The 16,353-nt window shown below is 57.5% G+C and overlaps 1 protein-coding gene across 3 annotated transcripts in view; it reads left to right on the plus strand.

The window, feature by feature from the left end:
* Positions 1 to 752: 752 nt before the first annotated feature.
* ZBTB46 (zinc finger and BTB domain containing 46) overlaps positions 753 to 16,353 on the plus strand; it is a 52,500-nt gene continuing 36,899 nt past the window's right edge. Inside the window, exons 1-3 of one of the 3 annotated variants that reach the window (XM_015567690.1) lie at positions 753 to 1,151; positions 4,252 to 5,221; positions 10,253 to 10,537. In XM_015567690.1, coding sequence (XP_015423176.1) covers positions 4,285 to 5,221; positions 10,253 to 10,537 — 1,222 coding nt within the window. In that variant the 5' untranslated portion in view covers positions 753 to 1,151; positions 4,252 to 4,284. Of the gene's footprint in view, positions 1,152 to 3,816; positions 5,222 to 10,252; positions 10,538 to 16,353 lie in introns of those variants that run through there. The other 2 variants (XM_006769507.2, XM_015567689.1) reach the window with 2 other exon arrangements.

Consider the following 16,353-nt stretch of genomic DNA (forward strand, 5'->3'; position numbering starts at 1 on the left):
TGGCTCTGCGGGATGCGCTGGGCGTGACCACGTGCTCTCCCCGCACAGCACAGCGGTGCCAGTGGCCTCGTGGCGCTGGACGGAGCGGAGGCGGTGTGCGGGTGTCCTGGGTTTTCCTAACAAAGGACCACGCCCCGTGTCCTAAGCAACAGAGGGTCATTCTCTCCGGTCCGGGAGGATGCGCCGGGGTCAGGTGGGGAGGCCACTCCCTCGGGGGAGGCTGAGCAGGGCTGTCCCGGATTCTGCAGCGTCTGGTGGTTCCTTGCTGTGGAGCAGCATCTCTGTGCTCACAGGTGCTCCCTCTGTGTCTGTGTCCAAACTCCGCTGTTGTAAGGACACGGGCCGCGTGGGTTCAGGGCCCCTCAGGGGCCTCATCTTAACCAATTTCATCTGCAATGACCCTCTTTCCAGATAAGGTCACCTTCTGAGCTCTTGGGGGTTAGGACTTCAAAACATGAATTTTGGGGGCACAACATCCACCCACAACAAATGTCAATAAATATAAGTACAGGTTTGTAGTTGAGCAAGAATAGTTTCACAAAAATAGTTTTCTGGTCAACTTTCTTAAGGAGTCATTTACATACAAATACGGCTCTCACTTAGTGTGAGCGAGCTCACCGCTCTGCCCGCCCGGCCTGGCCCAGCCCCCCTGACGCCTCGGCTCCTTCCCCGTAGACTAGGCTGTTTTCTAGTTTCATGGAAATGGGCCCATACCCTGTCCCTCTGTCTGGCTTCTTTTCTGCAGCGTAATTATTTTGAGATTCGGCCATGGGTGTGGAGGGATGTTCAGACAAGCTCAGGAGTGGGGAGGTGGGCGAGGTGCCTGGCCTCCGCCTGCCGGGGGCCTGCCTCGGGGTTGCACCTGTTTGTCTGTTCGCCTGTTGGTGCGCATTTGGGTGGATTTCAGATTTGACTGTTATGAATAAAGCCGCTGTGCAAGTCCTGCGTGGATCTGTGTCTCCACGTCCCTCGGGTAGGTTCCTGGTGTTGGAATTGTCGGGTCCTCGGGTGTTTGCTCAGCTTTGAAGACACCAGCAAGCTGTCTTCCAAGGCGGCTGCCCATCTTACGTTCCCAGCAGCGGAGTGCGGGTCCCAGTGCTCCCTGTCCTTGCTGACATTGGCGTGGTCCCTCTCCCACATCCCTGACGAAGGTGAGCATCTTCCTGCGTGGCCACTCATATGTCTTTTTTGTGACCTGTCTGTTCAAAACGTGTCCCATTTAAAAAAAGTCTCACCAGTATAATTGCAAAGACCCGTTTAGTGAAACTGGGCTCAGACGTCCTCCTCGGGAGGCTGTGGGAGCTGCCTGGCTTCTGGCGACCAGGACCACAGTTTGATTCTAGCGCTACAGTTATCTTGTCCCCACTTTAAACAACAGCTGTCTGTCAGATTACACTTTAAGGAAAACTTTAAGTTTAAGTTAAGCCTCACTGAAATGCAGAGGCGAAAAGTCAGAAGTGAGAGGCAGTGTGGTGATGTTTGAGAGGGACGGTCATGTCATATGAGCTGTTCCAAATTCTCGAATGTGACCCCTGCCTAGAAGCAGGGCGCCAGCGGTGACCCGGGCCCTGCACAGACTGGTGCTCTCGTCCGGGTGGAACAGGGATGAGACGGCTAAATTGCATCCACTGTTTTACATTTTTATTACAAGTTGCCTCCCTGGCAGAGCTTCTTGGGGACGAAAGGAAAAATTACCCTGCCCTGCTCCCAGAGTTACGACTGAACACACAGTGCAGCTGGCGAGCCCATTCGGCAGTCTTCACGCCCCTTGGCCCCTGTGATTCTGCAAGAGGGCGACTTCTTGGCCTTATCCAGGAAGCACTCGTACTTGCAATGAAAGCATCAGGCACATTGCCTGCCCAATCAGGACGGCCTGGGGAACCCCTTCATTACCTACAGCCCGTTGGGTCATGTGTGGCGTCCCCATGTCCCTGCTGTCCATGGCAGGGCCACTCATGAGCCCCCAGCCCCATTCTGGCCAGCTTGACTTTGAGGGTTTGGTCTGGAACATGGATTCAAGTTCATTTGGTCCCAAAGTAGTTGTTTCAAGGGTTGCCACACGTGCCCCTCGGGTGCATGAAAAGTGCCCTCTGCTCTGGGCAGCAGCACAGGTGATCAGGTTATCTGTCCATAGGTGTGAGCCCACAGGTTGTTCCTGTGGACTGATGTGTGTTCCCTGGACAGGTGTGTGTGTCCTGCAGCCAGGTGTGTGTTCATGGCCAGGTGTGTGTTCCATGGCCAGGTGTGTGCCCTGCGGCCAGGTGTGTGTTCATGGCCAGGTGTGTGTTCCATGGCCAGGTGTGTGTTCATGGCCAGGTGTGTGTCCTGCGGCCAGGTGTGTGTTCATGGCCAAGTGTGTGTCCTGAGGCCATTGGATGATGCACCCCTTGGCCAGGTGTGTGTCCTGCGGCCCGATGTGTGTTCCATGGTCAGGTGTGTGTCCCGTGGCCAGGTGTGTGTCCTGCGGCCAGGTGTGTGTTCATGGCCAGGTGTGTGTTCCATGGTCAGGTGTGTGTTCAATGGTCAGGTGTGTCCCCCGTGGCCAGGTGTGTGTCCTGCAGCCAGGTGTGTGTTCATGGCCAGGTGTGTGTTCCATGGTCAGGTGTGTGTTCATGGCCAGGTGTGTGTCCTGCGGCCAGGTGTGTGTTCATGGCCAAGTGTGTGTCCTGAGGCCATTGGATGATGCACTCCACCAAACAGGGCAGGTGCTCTGCTGCCCTTGCCCTCACACCATGAGCTTGCGTTCGTCTCCTGGGTGCCCTCACTTGTTGGTGGGTATATGACAGGACTGGCTTTGCTGTCCAGGTTGCTTCCATTTTTAGGGTCATAGTTGCCAAGCAGTGACCGGGCAGCTGGCCATTGGGCAGCTGTTTTTCTTCTTTGGCCAGGTGGGCTGGACCCCACAGACATCTTCCTGATACTGAGAGATTTTCAAATGAAACACAAATGCAGCTGCCACCCTAAGCTTCCTGGGATGGAGCATGTCCCCGGATTCCCGCAGCTGATGAATCTACTGAGAGGATCGCTACCTTCGATTACTTTTAGGTCTGTGTCCTCGTGCCTCTTCCCCTAATGAAAATGTCTTGTCTTCGCACGACAAGTGTCTATGAAGCACGTGGGTTTTAAGCTGTCCTGGCTGAGGGATAACCTACTTCAGCAACGTGAGGTTACTCCTCTGTACACGCGCTGAGCTCCCGCCCCCTCCCAGAGGTCTTCCTGGCTCCTGGGGTCTGTTCCACTGGCGAGTAGAGATTTATGCGGGTGGGAGAGCAGGTGATGACGCCAATGCTTCCTCTTTGCGCACGGCGCTTTGGCTCTCCCATCGTGTGGCCAGGAATCAGTCGGATGCACTAGTGAAGGGAGGTCACACTGGAGCAGATGGTCCTAGGCCAGCATGACTGATGTCCTTATAAGAAGGGGCACAGGGACAGACGCGCACACAGGGAGATGCCGTGGAAGGCGGAAGAGGGGTGGGGATGGTCCACAAGCCACGGTGGCCCAGGGGTCAGCCACTGGCAGGTGCACCGCCCTCAGCCTTCAGCGGGAGGGACCTTGCTGACACCTCTGTCTGGGATTCAGGCCTCCAGACGATGCTAGAACAAAATTCTGTTTTTTAAGCTGCCTGGTCTGTGGCACCTCGTCCCAGAGAAACCAAGGTAGGCAGCGGAGAGAGAGGACGTGGCACACAGGTTGGGAGACACAGGCAGAATGCACGGGGGAGGGGTGCCGCATGGAGATGAACAAGATGCTGCAGCTGCCTGAGGCCCCCCTGGGGTCCTCGAGGGTCCAGATCTGCTCCAGGGCCTCCTCCCGGGAGCTGGGGGAGGGGGGTGGGGGGTGCAGCATTCTGGAAAGTTTAGAGTGAAGGCTGTGGCGGCTCAAGACTTCTGTAGGAAGTCTTCCCCTCTGTGTTTTGTTTTTAGGATGTTCCTTCAAAGGCGAGGGATGAGGACACAGGTGACTTAACCTAGATTTTCTGTTTGGGTAAGAACTTCGCTTCACTACTGATGGACATTGTCCTTGTTTCTGGAACATTTGCTTTGTGTTCTGAGAGTTTGCTGTATGTGTAGGATTCTGTCCAGCAATCGTGTCCATGCTGAGGGCCTTAAGCCAGAACCTCCCTTCCCTGCCCCATCCTCGCCGGGCCCCTGGGTCGGTGCTCCGGGCCACAGGCTTGCTGCCTTCCTCCCACCTTCCTCCTGCACGCACCCCGGCCACCGGTGTGTGTAACTGCCCTTCTTGTTCCCACAGAGTCTGTAGGAGAGGTGACACCACAGCTTCCCAATGAACAACCGGAAGGAAGATATGGAAATCGCGTCCCACTACCGGCACCTGCTGCGCGAGCTGGACGAGCAGAGGCAGCACGGCGTCCTGTGTGACGCGTGCGTTGTGGTCGAGGGCAAGGTGTTCAAGGCCCACAAGAACGTGCTGCTCGGTAGCAGCCGCTACTTCAAGACGCTGTACTGCCAGGTGCAGAAGGCGTCCGAGCCGGCCACGGTCACGCACCTGGACATCGTCACCGCCCAGGGCTTCCAGGCCATCATCGACTTCATGTACTCTGCCCACCTGGCCCTCACCAGCCGGAACGTCATCGAGGTGATGTCCGCGGCCAGCTTCCTGCAGATGACGGACATCGTGCAGGCGTGCCATGACTTCATCAAGGCCGCGCTGGACATCAGCATTAAGCCAGACGCCTCGGATGAGCTCTCGGAGTTCGAGATGGCTGCCCCGCCCGGCAGCAGTGCCGATGCGCTCATCTCCGCCGTGATGGCCGGAAGGAGCATCTCCCCGTGGCTGGCTCGGCGCTCCAGTCCCACCAATTCTTCTGGAGACTCGGCCATTGCCAGCTGCCACGAGGGAGGAAGCAGCTACGGCAAAGAGGACCAGGAGCCCAAGGCCAACGGCTCCGACGACCTGTCTTCGCAGGCACTGTGGCCCGGCGACGCAGGCTACGGGCGTCTGCACATCAAGGAGGAGCAGAGCTCGCCCTCTCACTGCGGAGCGAGCGAGCCGCCCGCGCCCAGGGATGGCTCCGCACAGAACTCTTTTCCTGAGCAGGTCGGAGGGGATGGCTGGCAGCCCACAGGCCGCAGGAAGAATCGGAAAAACAAAGAAACCGTCCGGCACATCATGCAGCAGGTGGAGGACGAGAGCCAGGCCGGGTCCCCGGTACCAGCCTTCTTGCAGACGTCCGGGCAGCCGTTCAGCGGCTGCGATTCAAGTAAGCCTTTCCTTCCTTCCCGGGGGCTCCGACACTGTGGGGGCTGTGGCTGCTCGCGTTGTAGACAAAGGGACACAGTCCCAGGCTCACACGGTGGCTTCCCCTCGTGTTTTACTTGCAGCCGCTGGGATCACTGCAGTGGGGGCTGTGACTCGCTGTGCTGAGCCCGTCTTCATGCTGGACGATGCTTTGTGTCTGTTTCCCAGATGAGTAAATAGCAATTAAATGTTTACTGAATGTCAGGTGCTCTTCCTGGTGGTAATTCTGGTCACACCGCCTTCTCAGTGGCACCTGGGGAATGAGCATCCTGGGGACTCGAGGGCGATGGTCAGGGTTAGGGGAGTCCTCTCCAGAAAGAGGTTAGAAATCAACCGAGTGAATGGATATAGATGGGCAGAAGGCAGCAACTGTGGGGTGATAAGCCCTGGAAGTGTCACAAACGCCGTGTGCTGGTGGGGGCACCCGCTCCCCTGCCCAAAGGCTTCGGGGAGCCTGGGGGCTCTGTTTCCTCCTCCTCAGTGGGAAGAGTGCCCCCTGGCCCCGGGCACTGTTGCTTGCACCGCTGTTGTAAAATACCCGAACCACAAACCACACCTTGTAACCATTGTAAGTGTACAGCTCACTGTCATTAAATACAGCCGCATTGCTATGCAGCCATCACTGTCGGTTTCCCAAACTTTCTCTTTATCCCCAAATTGCAACTCTGTATTCATTAAACAGTGGCGCCCAGGACACACTACAGCCTGAAGTATTCCTTCTCGGCCTCATGGCCACTGTGTCTGCTGGGTGCCGGGTTGACCAGGGTGTCGGCCTGGCTGGGTGACTTCGTGTCCTGAGACGTCAGCCCCCTGGGATGTCAGCCGGTAGCAACCCGCCCCCTAGTTGTGACAACCAAAAAGTCTCCAGACACTGCAAATGTCCCTGATAGGCAGCCCCAGGCCATCTGGAGCTGAGCCAAACTCAGTGAGAAGGAGGGCGGTGTCTGAGTTGAGAGGAACACCAACCGTCCCCCTGCTAGCAGCCGGTGAGGAGAGGGACAGCAGTGTCCCGTCTGCTCTTAACTCGGTGTCGCCATCCACCAGCTCTGATAGGACCTGAGGAGCAGCAGCCCCTGGTGAGTGACCAGACAGAGGCTTTGTCCCAGACCTGCTGAGGGTCCGTGCCAAGGGGTCACCTGCACCGAGCTATGGGAGGCCTTGGACAGGAGAGCGTCTGTGCTAAGAGACAGCAGCCTGCTGAGCCGTGGGCTGGAGGTTTTAAATGCACTTACCAAGCAGAAGGTGTTTTTAGAATCCAACAAGTGATTTCGACTGTGTACTCTTGTTAATGTCTTAAATCCCTTGGGTTACCAAGGCAACCGTGAGCTGCTCCGACTGGATTGTACCGAGTTGCTAAGACAGGACGGAGGTTGTGGGCTGGCGTGGGGCTGTCTGCCTGGCTCACGGTGTCTGCTCACCCGCCTGGCCTGGGCGGGGCCGGGAAGTGTGTGCTCCTCAGTGAAGACCCTTTATTTTCATGAAAGATCTACTGGAGCTTAGGGAAGAGTGTGTTTTATTCCTGGCCTGCTTGTGGAGAAATGGCCCTTCCCGAGGAACACGTGACATGGTTACCACAGTGTTTGGGGCGCAGGCATGGACGCTCAGGTGTCCGGTCTAGCGGCGGCAGCCGTCCTGACCCCCCTGTGCCCCCTCAGCCATGCTGACTCTCGGGCCTGTTACTGTTTGGAGTGATTTTTCCTAGCTAAAGGCCAAGTGCGCTCTAGCCTGCTGGCTTGCGGGGAAACATCCCGGAGTCATGTGTGATCACAGCATTTCATGTGTGTGGGTCGTGAGAAGTAGCATTGACATGTGCAGACATGTGTGCAGACAGTGATGTTCTGGGTCCAGAGGGACCTCCTGCCAGGCCTGCTGTCCCCCCGCTCTCCGCGTTCCAGCCTCACCCTGCCTGTGGCCCCGAGGTGGCGGGCTCATACCCCGGGGCCAGGAAGAGCCAGGGGCCTTGCGCCAGGCATTCCCAGAGGCCCCGCGAACACAGCGCTGGGCAGTGGGCGAGCCTGTGGGTTTAGTAAAGGAAATGTTCGCGCCTGAGCTGAGACCATGGCATTCTGGGGTGCGTGGGGCTGCAGAACAGCTCCTGGTGGGTGCTGGCGCTTCTCGCTGGCCACGCCTGCCAGCAGCCTCTCTCTGGGCCGAGTCTGAGGCTCCCAGCCCCTCTGGGTTTGTCACTGGGGCTGAGGTGGGAGCCGGTCCGGTCCGAGACTGTGGCCTCTCCTCTTGTCCCTCCTGGAAGGTGGTGGGGGGCATCCCCCGACCAGCATGCCTGGCCACCCCGCCATCCTGCACCCACAGGACAGCGGACCCTCGGAGAAGCTGGAACCGCCCGTATTTGTTGATTAACTGACAAGTGAGTTCTTGTGGCCACGCCCGGGCAGGGTCCTCCGGCCGGATAGGGAAGGTGCTGGGGCGCCTCCCACCCGCGCTGTCCTTCAGCCGATTTGATCATCTCTGTTGTAGAGAACCAGCTTGCTTAGTATTGCATTTGGGAGGAGAGAATCTGAATGAAAAGTAACCCTACATGCTCCCGCCAGTCCATCAGGGCGGGGCTGGCCCTGCCTGCAGCTGCCCTGTGGGGTGGGCGGGATGGCGCCCTGCGCCCTCCTGCGTTTGCATTTGCGCTTCTGTGGCTTGTCCACGGGGTCACACTTTGGAATCATCGTCTACACTCACCCTGGGCTTTGCTGAGCGGCCAGTGTAGTTGCTTTTCCTTCTCAGGGCCCCCCGGACAGAGCTGGGGTCTCCCTGTCACGCTCCAACCAGAGAGAGCTCGGAGGAAGAGCTTGGACGTGTTCTGGGTTGACAAAGGACAAGGGCCTGGGCAGCCATGCCAGGCGGCCGGACACCGCTCAGGGAGGGGGTGCCCCGGGCCGCGAGCACGGCTTCTTCAGGGTGCTGACGCATCTTCTGTTGCCTGAAACCAGCAGCGCCTGTGCCACCGGCCTCTGGCCCACGGACGGCGCCGCTGCCGCTGCCGCTGCACGATGCGCTTCTGTGCGCTCTGCGCGTGTCTGTCTTGTGTTTCCATTTCTCTCGAGTAAACACCTCGGCGTGGCGTGTCTGAAGGGTGGCTTCGGTGTTATAAGGAACAGTCAGAATTTTTCTCTTAAATATGTTTTTATTGATTTCGGAGAGGAAGGGAGAGGGAGAGAAGTAAAGAAACATCAGTGATGAGAGAGAATCATTGATCAGCTGGCTCCTGCACGCCCCCCGCTGGGAGGTCGAGCCTGCAACCCGGGCATGTGCCCTGACTAGGAATTGAACCCTCAACCTTCTAGTGTATGGAACGATGCTCCAGCCACCTGAGCCACCCAGCCAGGCTGTCTTTCTGTTGTTGTTAATCCTCACCAAGGATATTTTTCCACTGATTTTTAGAGAGAGTGGAAGAGAGGGGGAGAGACAGAGAGAGAAACATTGGCTGGTTGCCTCCCACAGGGGAACTTGCAACTGAGGTACATGCCCTGGACCAGAATCGAACCCTGACCCTTCAGTTCACGGGCCGACACTCTAGCCCAGCTGTGGGCAAACTACTGCCCGTGGACCAGATCCGGCCCGTTGGAAATGAATAAAACTAAAAAAAAAAAAAAAAAGACCGTACCCTTTGATGTACTGATGTTTACTTTGAATTCATATCAGTTCACACAAACACTCCATCCATGCTTTTGTTCCGGCCCTCCGGTCCAGTTTAAGAACCCATGTGGCCCTCGAGTCAAAAAGTTTGCCCACCCCTGGTCTAAACACTGCACCAAACTGGCCAGGGCTCACTCTTCCTTTCTCTTTTTTTCTCTTCTTTCTTTCTTTCTTTCTTTCCTTTTTTTTCTTTTTTTTGGAGGGCTGTCTTCTTAATTTTAACCACTCTAGTGAGTGAGTTTGATGAGTTTTGACAATGTTACACCTCTGTCGTCAGGAAAGAGACCATTTCCACCACCAAGAATGCTCCCTTCTGCCCTTGCAGTCAGTCCTCCCCCACCACCTGTGTCCTCCCAGCACCCCTCCAGATGCCTCAGAGTGGCCAGCTTGAGAAGTACAAGCACAGCGCATCATTTTGAGACAATTGTAGATTAATGACCAACTGTAAGAAGTAATATGGAGACATCCTGTGTTCCTTCATGTGGTTCCCCCCATGGCATCACCATGCAAATCACAGTCAGAATCACAGCCAGAATGTGAGGCTGCTACAGCCCAGGACCTGAGCCACGGCCCGCAGCCACCCCTCTGTCCACGTAGTGACTCTCAGTGTGCTTTTGAGCCCCCTTCCCATGGCTGTGGCACCGATAAGTCATTCCTGCGCTGCCCAGTGCCCTCTGCCTGTGGCTGTGGCAGCCGACCCCTTCTTTCAGCTGTGGGTCGTTTGGTTATTTGGGAGATTTTGGCCGTCACACCCAACGCCGCTGTGAGCGCCCAAGCCAGGCTGTGACGCTCACCTCCTTGGGTGTCTGCTCCGGCGGCAGTGGGCCGGCTCAGGAGGTCACTGCCGAGTGGTGTGGCATGTTCGTGGGCGTGGCTGTGACGGGGTCCTCACGCACTGGCTGGCTGCCAGCACCACCTGTGGGGACCTTGTCCGCTTGTCACTGCTGAGTGGACAGTTCTTTGTGCGTTTTCTCCCAGTCTTTGGCTCAGCTTTTATCTAACACTGTCTTTTGAGGAGCATACATTTAACATTTTGACCAAGTCCAATTCGTGAACTTTTTTTATTATGGTTCCTGCTTTTTGGGTCTCCTAGCCAAGAAGTCTTTGCCCAGGATCACAAGATGCCTCCCATGAGTTTTTCCTGGAAGTTTATAGATTTAGGGGGAACCCGTAGGCCTGTGAGTGAGGTGCAGTCCGAGCCCGTGGGGTCCGGGGTGCAGCCGGGAGCGGCGGGGGCCCCACAGTGGCCCGCGGCAGCGGACGGGGTGGGGCTGACAGGACGCGCGTGGCCCTGGCTGCTTCCCACCGGAGAGGCTTGAAGTGACCTGCACGTTCTGTTTCCTCCCAGATTCAGACTTGACCGTCACCGAGGCCAGCAGCTCCGACAGCCGAGGGGACAGGGTGAGCCTCTGTGCCCACGTGGACGAGGGTCTTCTGGGGGCAGAAGCCAGCTACCTGGGCCGGCCCCTCACCCCCGAGAAGGACGAGGCGCTGCAGCAGGCCGCCGCGGTGGCCAACCTGCGGGCGGCGCTCATGAGTAAGAACAGCCTGCTGTCCCTCAAGGCCGACGTGCTCGGGGACGACAGCGCCCTCCTGCTGGAGTACCTGCCCAAAGGCACCCACTCCCTGTCTCGTAAGTGTATTCTGAGTGTTGAGAGGAGCAGAGGGCGTCGGGCCCACGGGTGGCGGGTGTGGGCGTCGTGCGGGGGCTGGCGATCAGCCCTGGGTCCAGTGCCCTCAGTCCCCCTCCTGAGGTCGCCAGGTCACACATATGGGGTTGTCAGGGCAACAGGGAGGGCCGTGCATGCTTGTTCAGACATTTCCTACTTGAAGTCGAGGATCTAAACCTAAAACCTGCTCGAGCTCAGGAGCACACAGGAGCGGTGAGCAGGCTGGGGCTCGTTCGCCCGGGAGATGTGAGGAGGGAGGCCAGGGTGGGCTTCCGGCTGTGTTGGCATGAGGTGACGCTGGTCGCACGGGCTGTTAGAAAGGACCTGGGCGCTGTGTTAAGTGCCCCCCTGCGTTCCAGTTGCTCAGAGCACATGGCTCTGAGATGTCCTCCAGCAACACCGGGCGCTGGCTTGTGGCACCCCACCTGCCCTCGTGCCCACTGTGTGCCAGCCGAGCGTGAGCCCTCCCCCGCGTCACAGGCGTTCTGGGGACACTGGCGGTGGCTGCCCATGTGCGGGCACTGATTGTGTCACCAGGGAGAAACGTGTCTGGCTGCTCTCCCTGGGGGAAGGGATCCCCACACGGGGGGTGCTGAGTGTGGGAGATATGAGGTGCCCACGCCAGGCGGGCGCTGAGCACCGCGGGTGAAGGACGCCTGCCAACCCCGGGCTGGGCCTTGGGACATGTATCTTTGTTTTCAGAAACAATACTTTATAACCCTGTTTCCATGAGCACTAAAATATTCAAGTTTTTGTGTTAGAGTGATAAAAACTGCTTATGGCCAATAAAGACTGACACTGGAAATAATGTTTACGCCCCTTTATTTCCGGCCTGAAGTAAGGCTGCTGCCAGGCCGGAGCGCGGTCTGTGGGTCGGACTTGGTTGTGATTCAGACCTGAGGCTAACTGGCGTTGGGCATGCTTTAAAGACACATTCAGGCCTCATTTTCTGCTTCTGGAATGGGGGATAGTGTCTCCTACACAGCTGTCGTGAACTTAAAACAAAACAGTGTTTGCCCTGGCTGTGTGCTCAGTGGTTAGAGTGACCAGTTGATGCACTGATGGGTGGTGGGGTCGATTCCCAGCCAAGGGCACATACCTGGTTGCAGGTTCCATCCCCCATCCCTGGTTGGGGTGCATGCGGGAGGCAACCAGTTGATGTGTCTCTCTCACATCGATGTTTCTCTCTGTCTCCCTCCCACTCTCTCTAAAAAGCAGTGGAAAAAATATCCTCAGGTGAGGATTGACAGTAGATACATCGATAGATAAATAGATAGATAGATAATAAATAAGTAAAATAAAATAAAACAAAACAAAACAGCTTTTGTAAAACGCGAATCCTTAAGCCGAGCGTGTGCGAGTCGCTCCAGGACGTCAGCCCTTTGAGTGAACGCCGGGACCTGGCAGAAGCAGTGGATGGAGCTGGTCCGGGACATGGAGGTGTTGTCTCGGGGCCTTTGGGCGCCTCACACTGACACTCGCAGGTCCAGCAGCTGGACACCCAGCCACGGGGATGACTGGGCAGGGTGTGTGGGTGTGAGGGAGGGCAGGCTGGGGCTGGGGGACTAGGACAGCTGTCTGTGCTGCCCTCATGTGGCTAATCTGTCCTGGTCACCAAGAATGATGCTTGGGGTGACGTGTTGCTTTTTGCCGTCTCTGTCTGACAGCTTTCGCCCCAGCGCGGGCTCTGCCACATCTGTGCTTTATTTTTATTATTGCTTAAAGTGTTACACAGGGTATTACATGTGTGTCCATTTCCCCGCCCTGGACAGTCCCCTGGCCTCCCCTACCCCCAGTGTCTTATGTCCATTGGTTATGCTTATATGCATGCATACAAGTCCTTTGGTTGATCTCTTACCCTATTTCCTTCCTTTTTAGAGCAGCATAGTATTCCATCGTGTAGATGTACCACAGTTTTCTAATCCATTCATCTCCTGATGGGCACTTACACATCTGTGCTTTGAATGGGGCCCAGGGGTCTGCTAGCCCCCAAGCCCCAATGTCCCCCTCCAGTCGAGCAGGGTCACCCCTGTGCCAGTCCTGACTGGGCTCCAGGATCAGGCGTCTCCCTGCCACCTCAGTTTATCAGTCCGCCCCTTCCCCAGCAGAGGCCCTAGATCACCCTCATAGCAGGTCTCACATGAGGGGAGGTCACGGGATGGGCGGGGACCCCATGATGAGGCCTTTCTGGGCGGATTTTTCTCTTCAGGTCTTCTTCTCTCACTTGCACTCGCTGTCCGCTGTGTGATTAGTCTGCCGTGTGTTGGAGCGAGGGCGGCCACACGCACTCCTCGTGCCTTGTGAGCACACATGTGAGTCCTGTCACACGCGGGTCCTCCGTCACCTCCATGTCTGGTGTGTCTGTGACTGATTCCAGGTGAAGCCGCCGCGTGAGGTTCTGTGTTCTCTTATTTCTATTGTCTTTGACCTCCTTGCTTTTGATATTCGAAATTTACCCCTTTTCTCATGAGAATCTGCCCATTTCTGTAAATAGAGTGAGAAGTTGGCAAAGTTCGTGGGCTGGGCTCTGAGCTGTGCCGTGGGCCGTGGTGGATACCACGCCTGCCTGGACGCTGCTCAGCTGGTCAGCAGCAGCAAGGCCGTGGGAGCTGCTGGGGTGGCTACTTTACCCATGATCCTCTGGCATCCTAGTAAAACTCCCTGTTTTGCCCGGCCGGCGTGGCTCGGTGGTTGAGCATCAGCCTATGAACCAGGAGGTCACGGTTCGATTCCCAGTCAGGGCACATGCTGGGTTGTGGGCTCGATCCCCGGTGGGTGTGCAGGAGGCAGCCAAGGAATGAATCTCCCTCCTCACTGATGTTTCTATTCCTTTCCCTTTCCCTTCCTCTCTGAAATCAATAAAAACATATTTCAAGAAACGAACAGCCAGCCCTGGCCGGTTTGGCTCAGTGGATAGAGCGTAGGCCTGCAGACTGAGTACCAGGGACCAGGTTTGATTCGGTCAAGGGCATGTACCTCAGTTGCGGGCTCGATCCCCGGCCCTGGTCAGGGCGCGTGTGAGAGGCAGCCAATGTGTCTCTCTCACATCGATGTTTCTCTCTGTCTCTCCCCCTCCCTTACTCTCTCTCTAAAAAAATTAATGGAAAAAAATCCTCAGGTGAGGATTAACCGAAAACAACAATAATAACAAAACAAAAAAAACAATAACCAAAAAATAAGTGAAATAGAAGCTGCCTGCTTCTGGCCGACGCTGAAGCACAGATGCCGGTTCCCCAAAAACACGGTGCGGGCCCCAGGCGTCTTCTCCACCGCACTGTCCCTGGGCCACGTGGGCGGCGGCTCCATTGAAGGTGCCATGAGGGATGCCCCACAACCTCAGGGGCGTCGGGGCTGAGACGCGCGTTGCGCAGGGCCTCTCCCAGGGACCCTCGCCCTGTGGCCTGCAGACCTCGACCCTGGGGAGACAGGGTGGTGCCTGCTTGGAAGGGACCTGAGCTCACGTTTGCAGAAGGAAAAGCAGCCTCACACTGGGCTCCACAGCACAGGCCTTGCTCTGCTCTCGGCTGCCCGTGGACACCCTGCCCGGCAGAGCCCTGGGGGCCGGGCCTGTCCCCAACCTTCCCGGCCCTGGAGGGGACGTCGTGGTGCTTGGATGTGGTCTGATCAGGGCAGTTTTGCAAAAAAAAGGGACAGTCATTGCAGATGTGTGAGGGAGCCATTAGCTCTGCAGCTGGAGCCCAGGTCCTTCCTGGCTGGCTCTGGAGCCTTCCACAGAGCGCGCTGTTTTCAGGCCTCGGCCTCACACTGGCTCCTCACCCGGCCGACGCTTTCACCGACTGCTCCCCGAGAAGACTTCAGTTCTCATTCTGACTCAGATGAACTTGACTCTCACGTTGACATTTCAGCAGCAGCTAAAGTCCTGCCTGTTAGTCGTTACTGTTCACTGAATGGAAACCATGAAAAGCATCATTTGTGCCTCAAAACACGTCCCTGTTTAGGGAGTGGTGTTCAGGGTGCAGCGATGGGAGGGACCCTGACCTGTTTGTTGCTTTCTTGGGCCCTTAAAAGTGCTGTTCGGCTGAAACCGGTTTGGCTCAGTGGATAGAGCGTCGGCCTGTGGACTGAAAGGTCCCGGGTTCGATTCCGGTCAAGGGCATGTACCTGGGTTGCGGGCACATCCCCAGTAGGGGGTGTGCAGGAGGCAGCTGATCGATGTTTCTCTCTCATCGATGTTCCTAACTCTCTATCTCTCTCCCTTCCTCTCTGTAAAAAATCAATAAAATATATTTTTAAAAAAAAGTGCCGTTCGCACAGGGGTCCCTGGCCAGTTCCCTGGGGACACCCTGCAGACAAGCCAGGTGGGGCAGGTGGGGCAGGGTCCTGGTGCCATGTGGGACCCCATGTTGTCCCCACTGCTAAACACCTCCCATGGGGAGGGGACTTGCCCGGGTCGGGGCGAGCGCTGGGCCTGCACGCGGGGCAGCTCTGCAGTGGCCCGATGTGTGTGTGTGTGTAGCGGAGGGGTAGGGGGCGCTGCGGCCACTCTGGTTCAGGTTGCGGTTTGAGGCCCGTTTCCTGTGTCGGACACCGGGGTTTTAAGGTTTCTTGCGAAAGGGTGTTGGTTGTGAGCCCACTTTGAGAAAAAAGAGCCAGCTCGGCCCCATGACGCTCGTCTCAGACCGTTTCTCAAGGCCACAGGTGTGACCTCGGGACACAGCCGGACTTGCTGGGTAACAGCCGCTCCCCAGTCGGGTGTGGAGCCCTGCGGCACCCGCTGGCGCCAGAGGGAAGCTGAGAAAAGCACCCAAATGCCCTCCCGCTCCGGCGAGCCCCTGGCGGCGCTCATCACGGGAAGGTCCAGGACAGCGCCTCCGGAACTCAGTCCCACCAGCCCACTCGCTCCCTCCCGGGGCTGAGCCTGGCTTCCCGTTCCCAGGACCTGACGCCAGCCCAAGCCCCCGGAGACTGGGGACAGAGCAGCCCCTCACCCTCTGCTCAGCGTGGATGCCGAGGCCAGGACAGCCAACCCCAGGCCAGGGGAGACCTGGCCTCTGCTGGGAACCTGCTGCGTGAGCGCCAGGCGTGGGGTCCCTGCGCTCCGCTCCACCCGGGGCAGTGAGGGCCCGTCTCAGGTCGACTAGGTTAGTAGCCTTTGCAACGGCAGTTGTTTTACACTCACAGCACCGTGGTCAGTGCAAATACTTCCCCGAGGGGTCCCCCAATAGAAGCTGCGAAAGCAGCAGGTTAAGGGCCCCAGGGCCCCAGTGAGCGGTTGGCGGGCCACGCAGGGCCGAGGCTCTGGGGGCCTCAGACAGGTCTTTCCTGTTTCTTATGTAAAGGAAGCTCTGCTGCCCTGGCGGTGGCTCAGTGGTTGGGCGTTGACCCAGGAACCAAGAGGTCCAAGGTTCGGTTCCTGGTCAGGGAACATGCCCTGTGGGGGGGCGATGCCGTGCAGGACCGTGCAGGAGGCAGCCGACCAGTGATTCTCATCATTGACATTTCTGTCTCTCACATCCTCTCTCTCCCAAAACCAATAAAAAACATTTTTAAAAAGGTCTGTCAGGTTCCTGTCTGAGGAACGTGAAGCTTGAGGAGACTCCCCGTGTGTGATGCCGGAGCTCACTGAGTGTCACTCCTTGCAGCCTCTCCGACCGACGCCGGGGGGCGTGCCGGTGTCTGCTGACACCTGGGCTTCCCGGGCGCCCTTCACGAGATTAACTGTGGCCTCAGATGAGTGACAGGCCCTCCTGTGGGGACGGACGGGCGGTGGGTCGGTGACAGACGCACGTGCTCCCACAGGCTCCCGGCCGTCCTCTTG

The sequence above is a fragment of the Myotis davidii genome, unplaced genomic scaffold, assembly GCF_000327345.1.
Source record: "Myotis davidii unplaced genomic scaffold, ASM32734v1 scaffold244, whole genome shotgun sequence".
NCBI classification, from domain to species: domain Eukaryota; kingdom Metazoa; phylum Chordata; class Mammalia; order Chiroptera; family Vespertilionidae; genus Myotis; species Myotis davidii.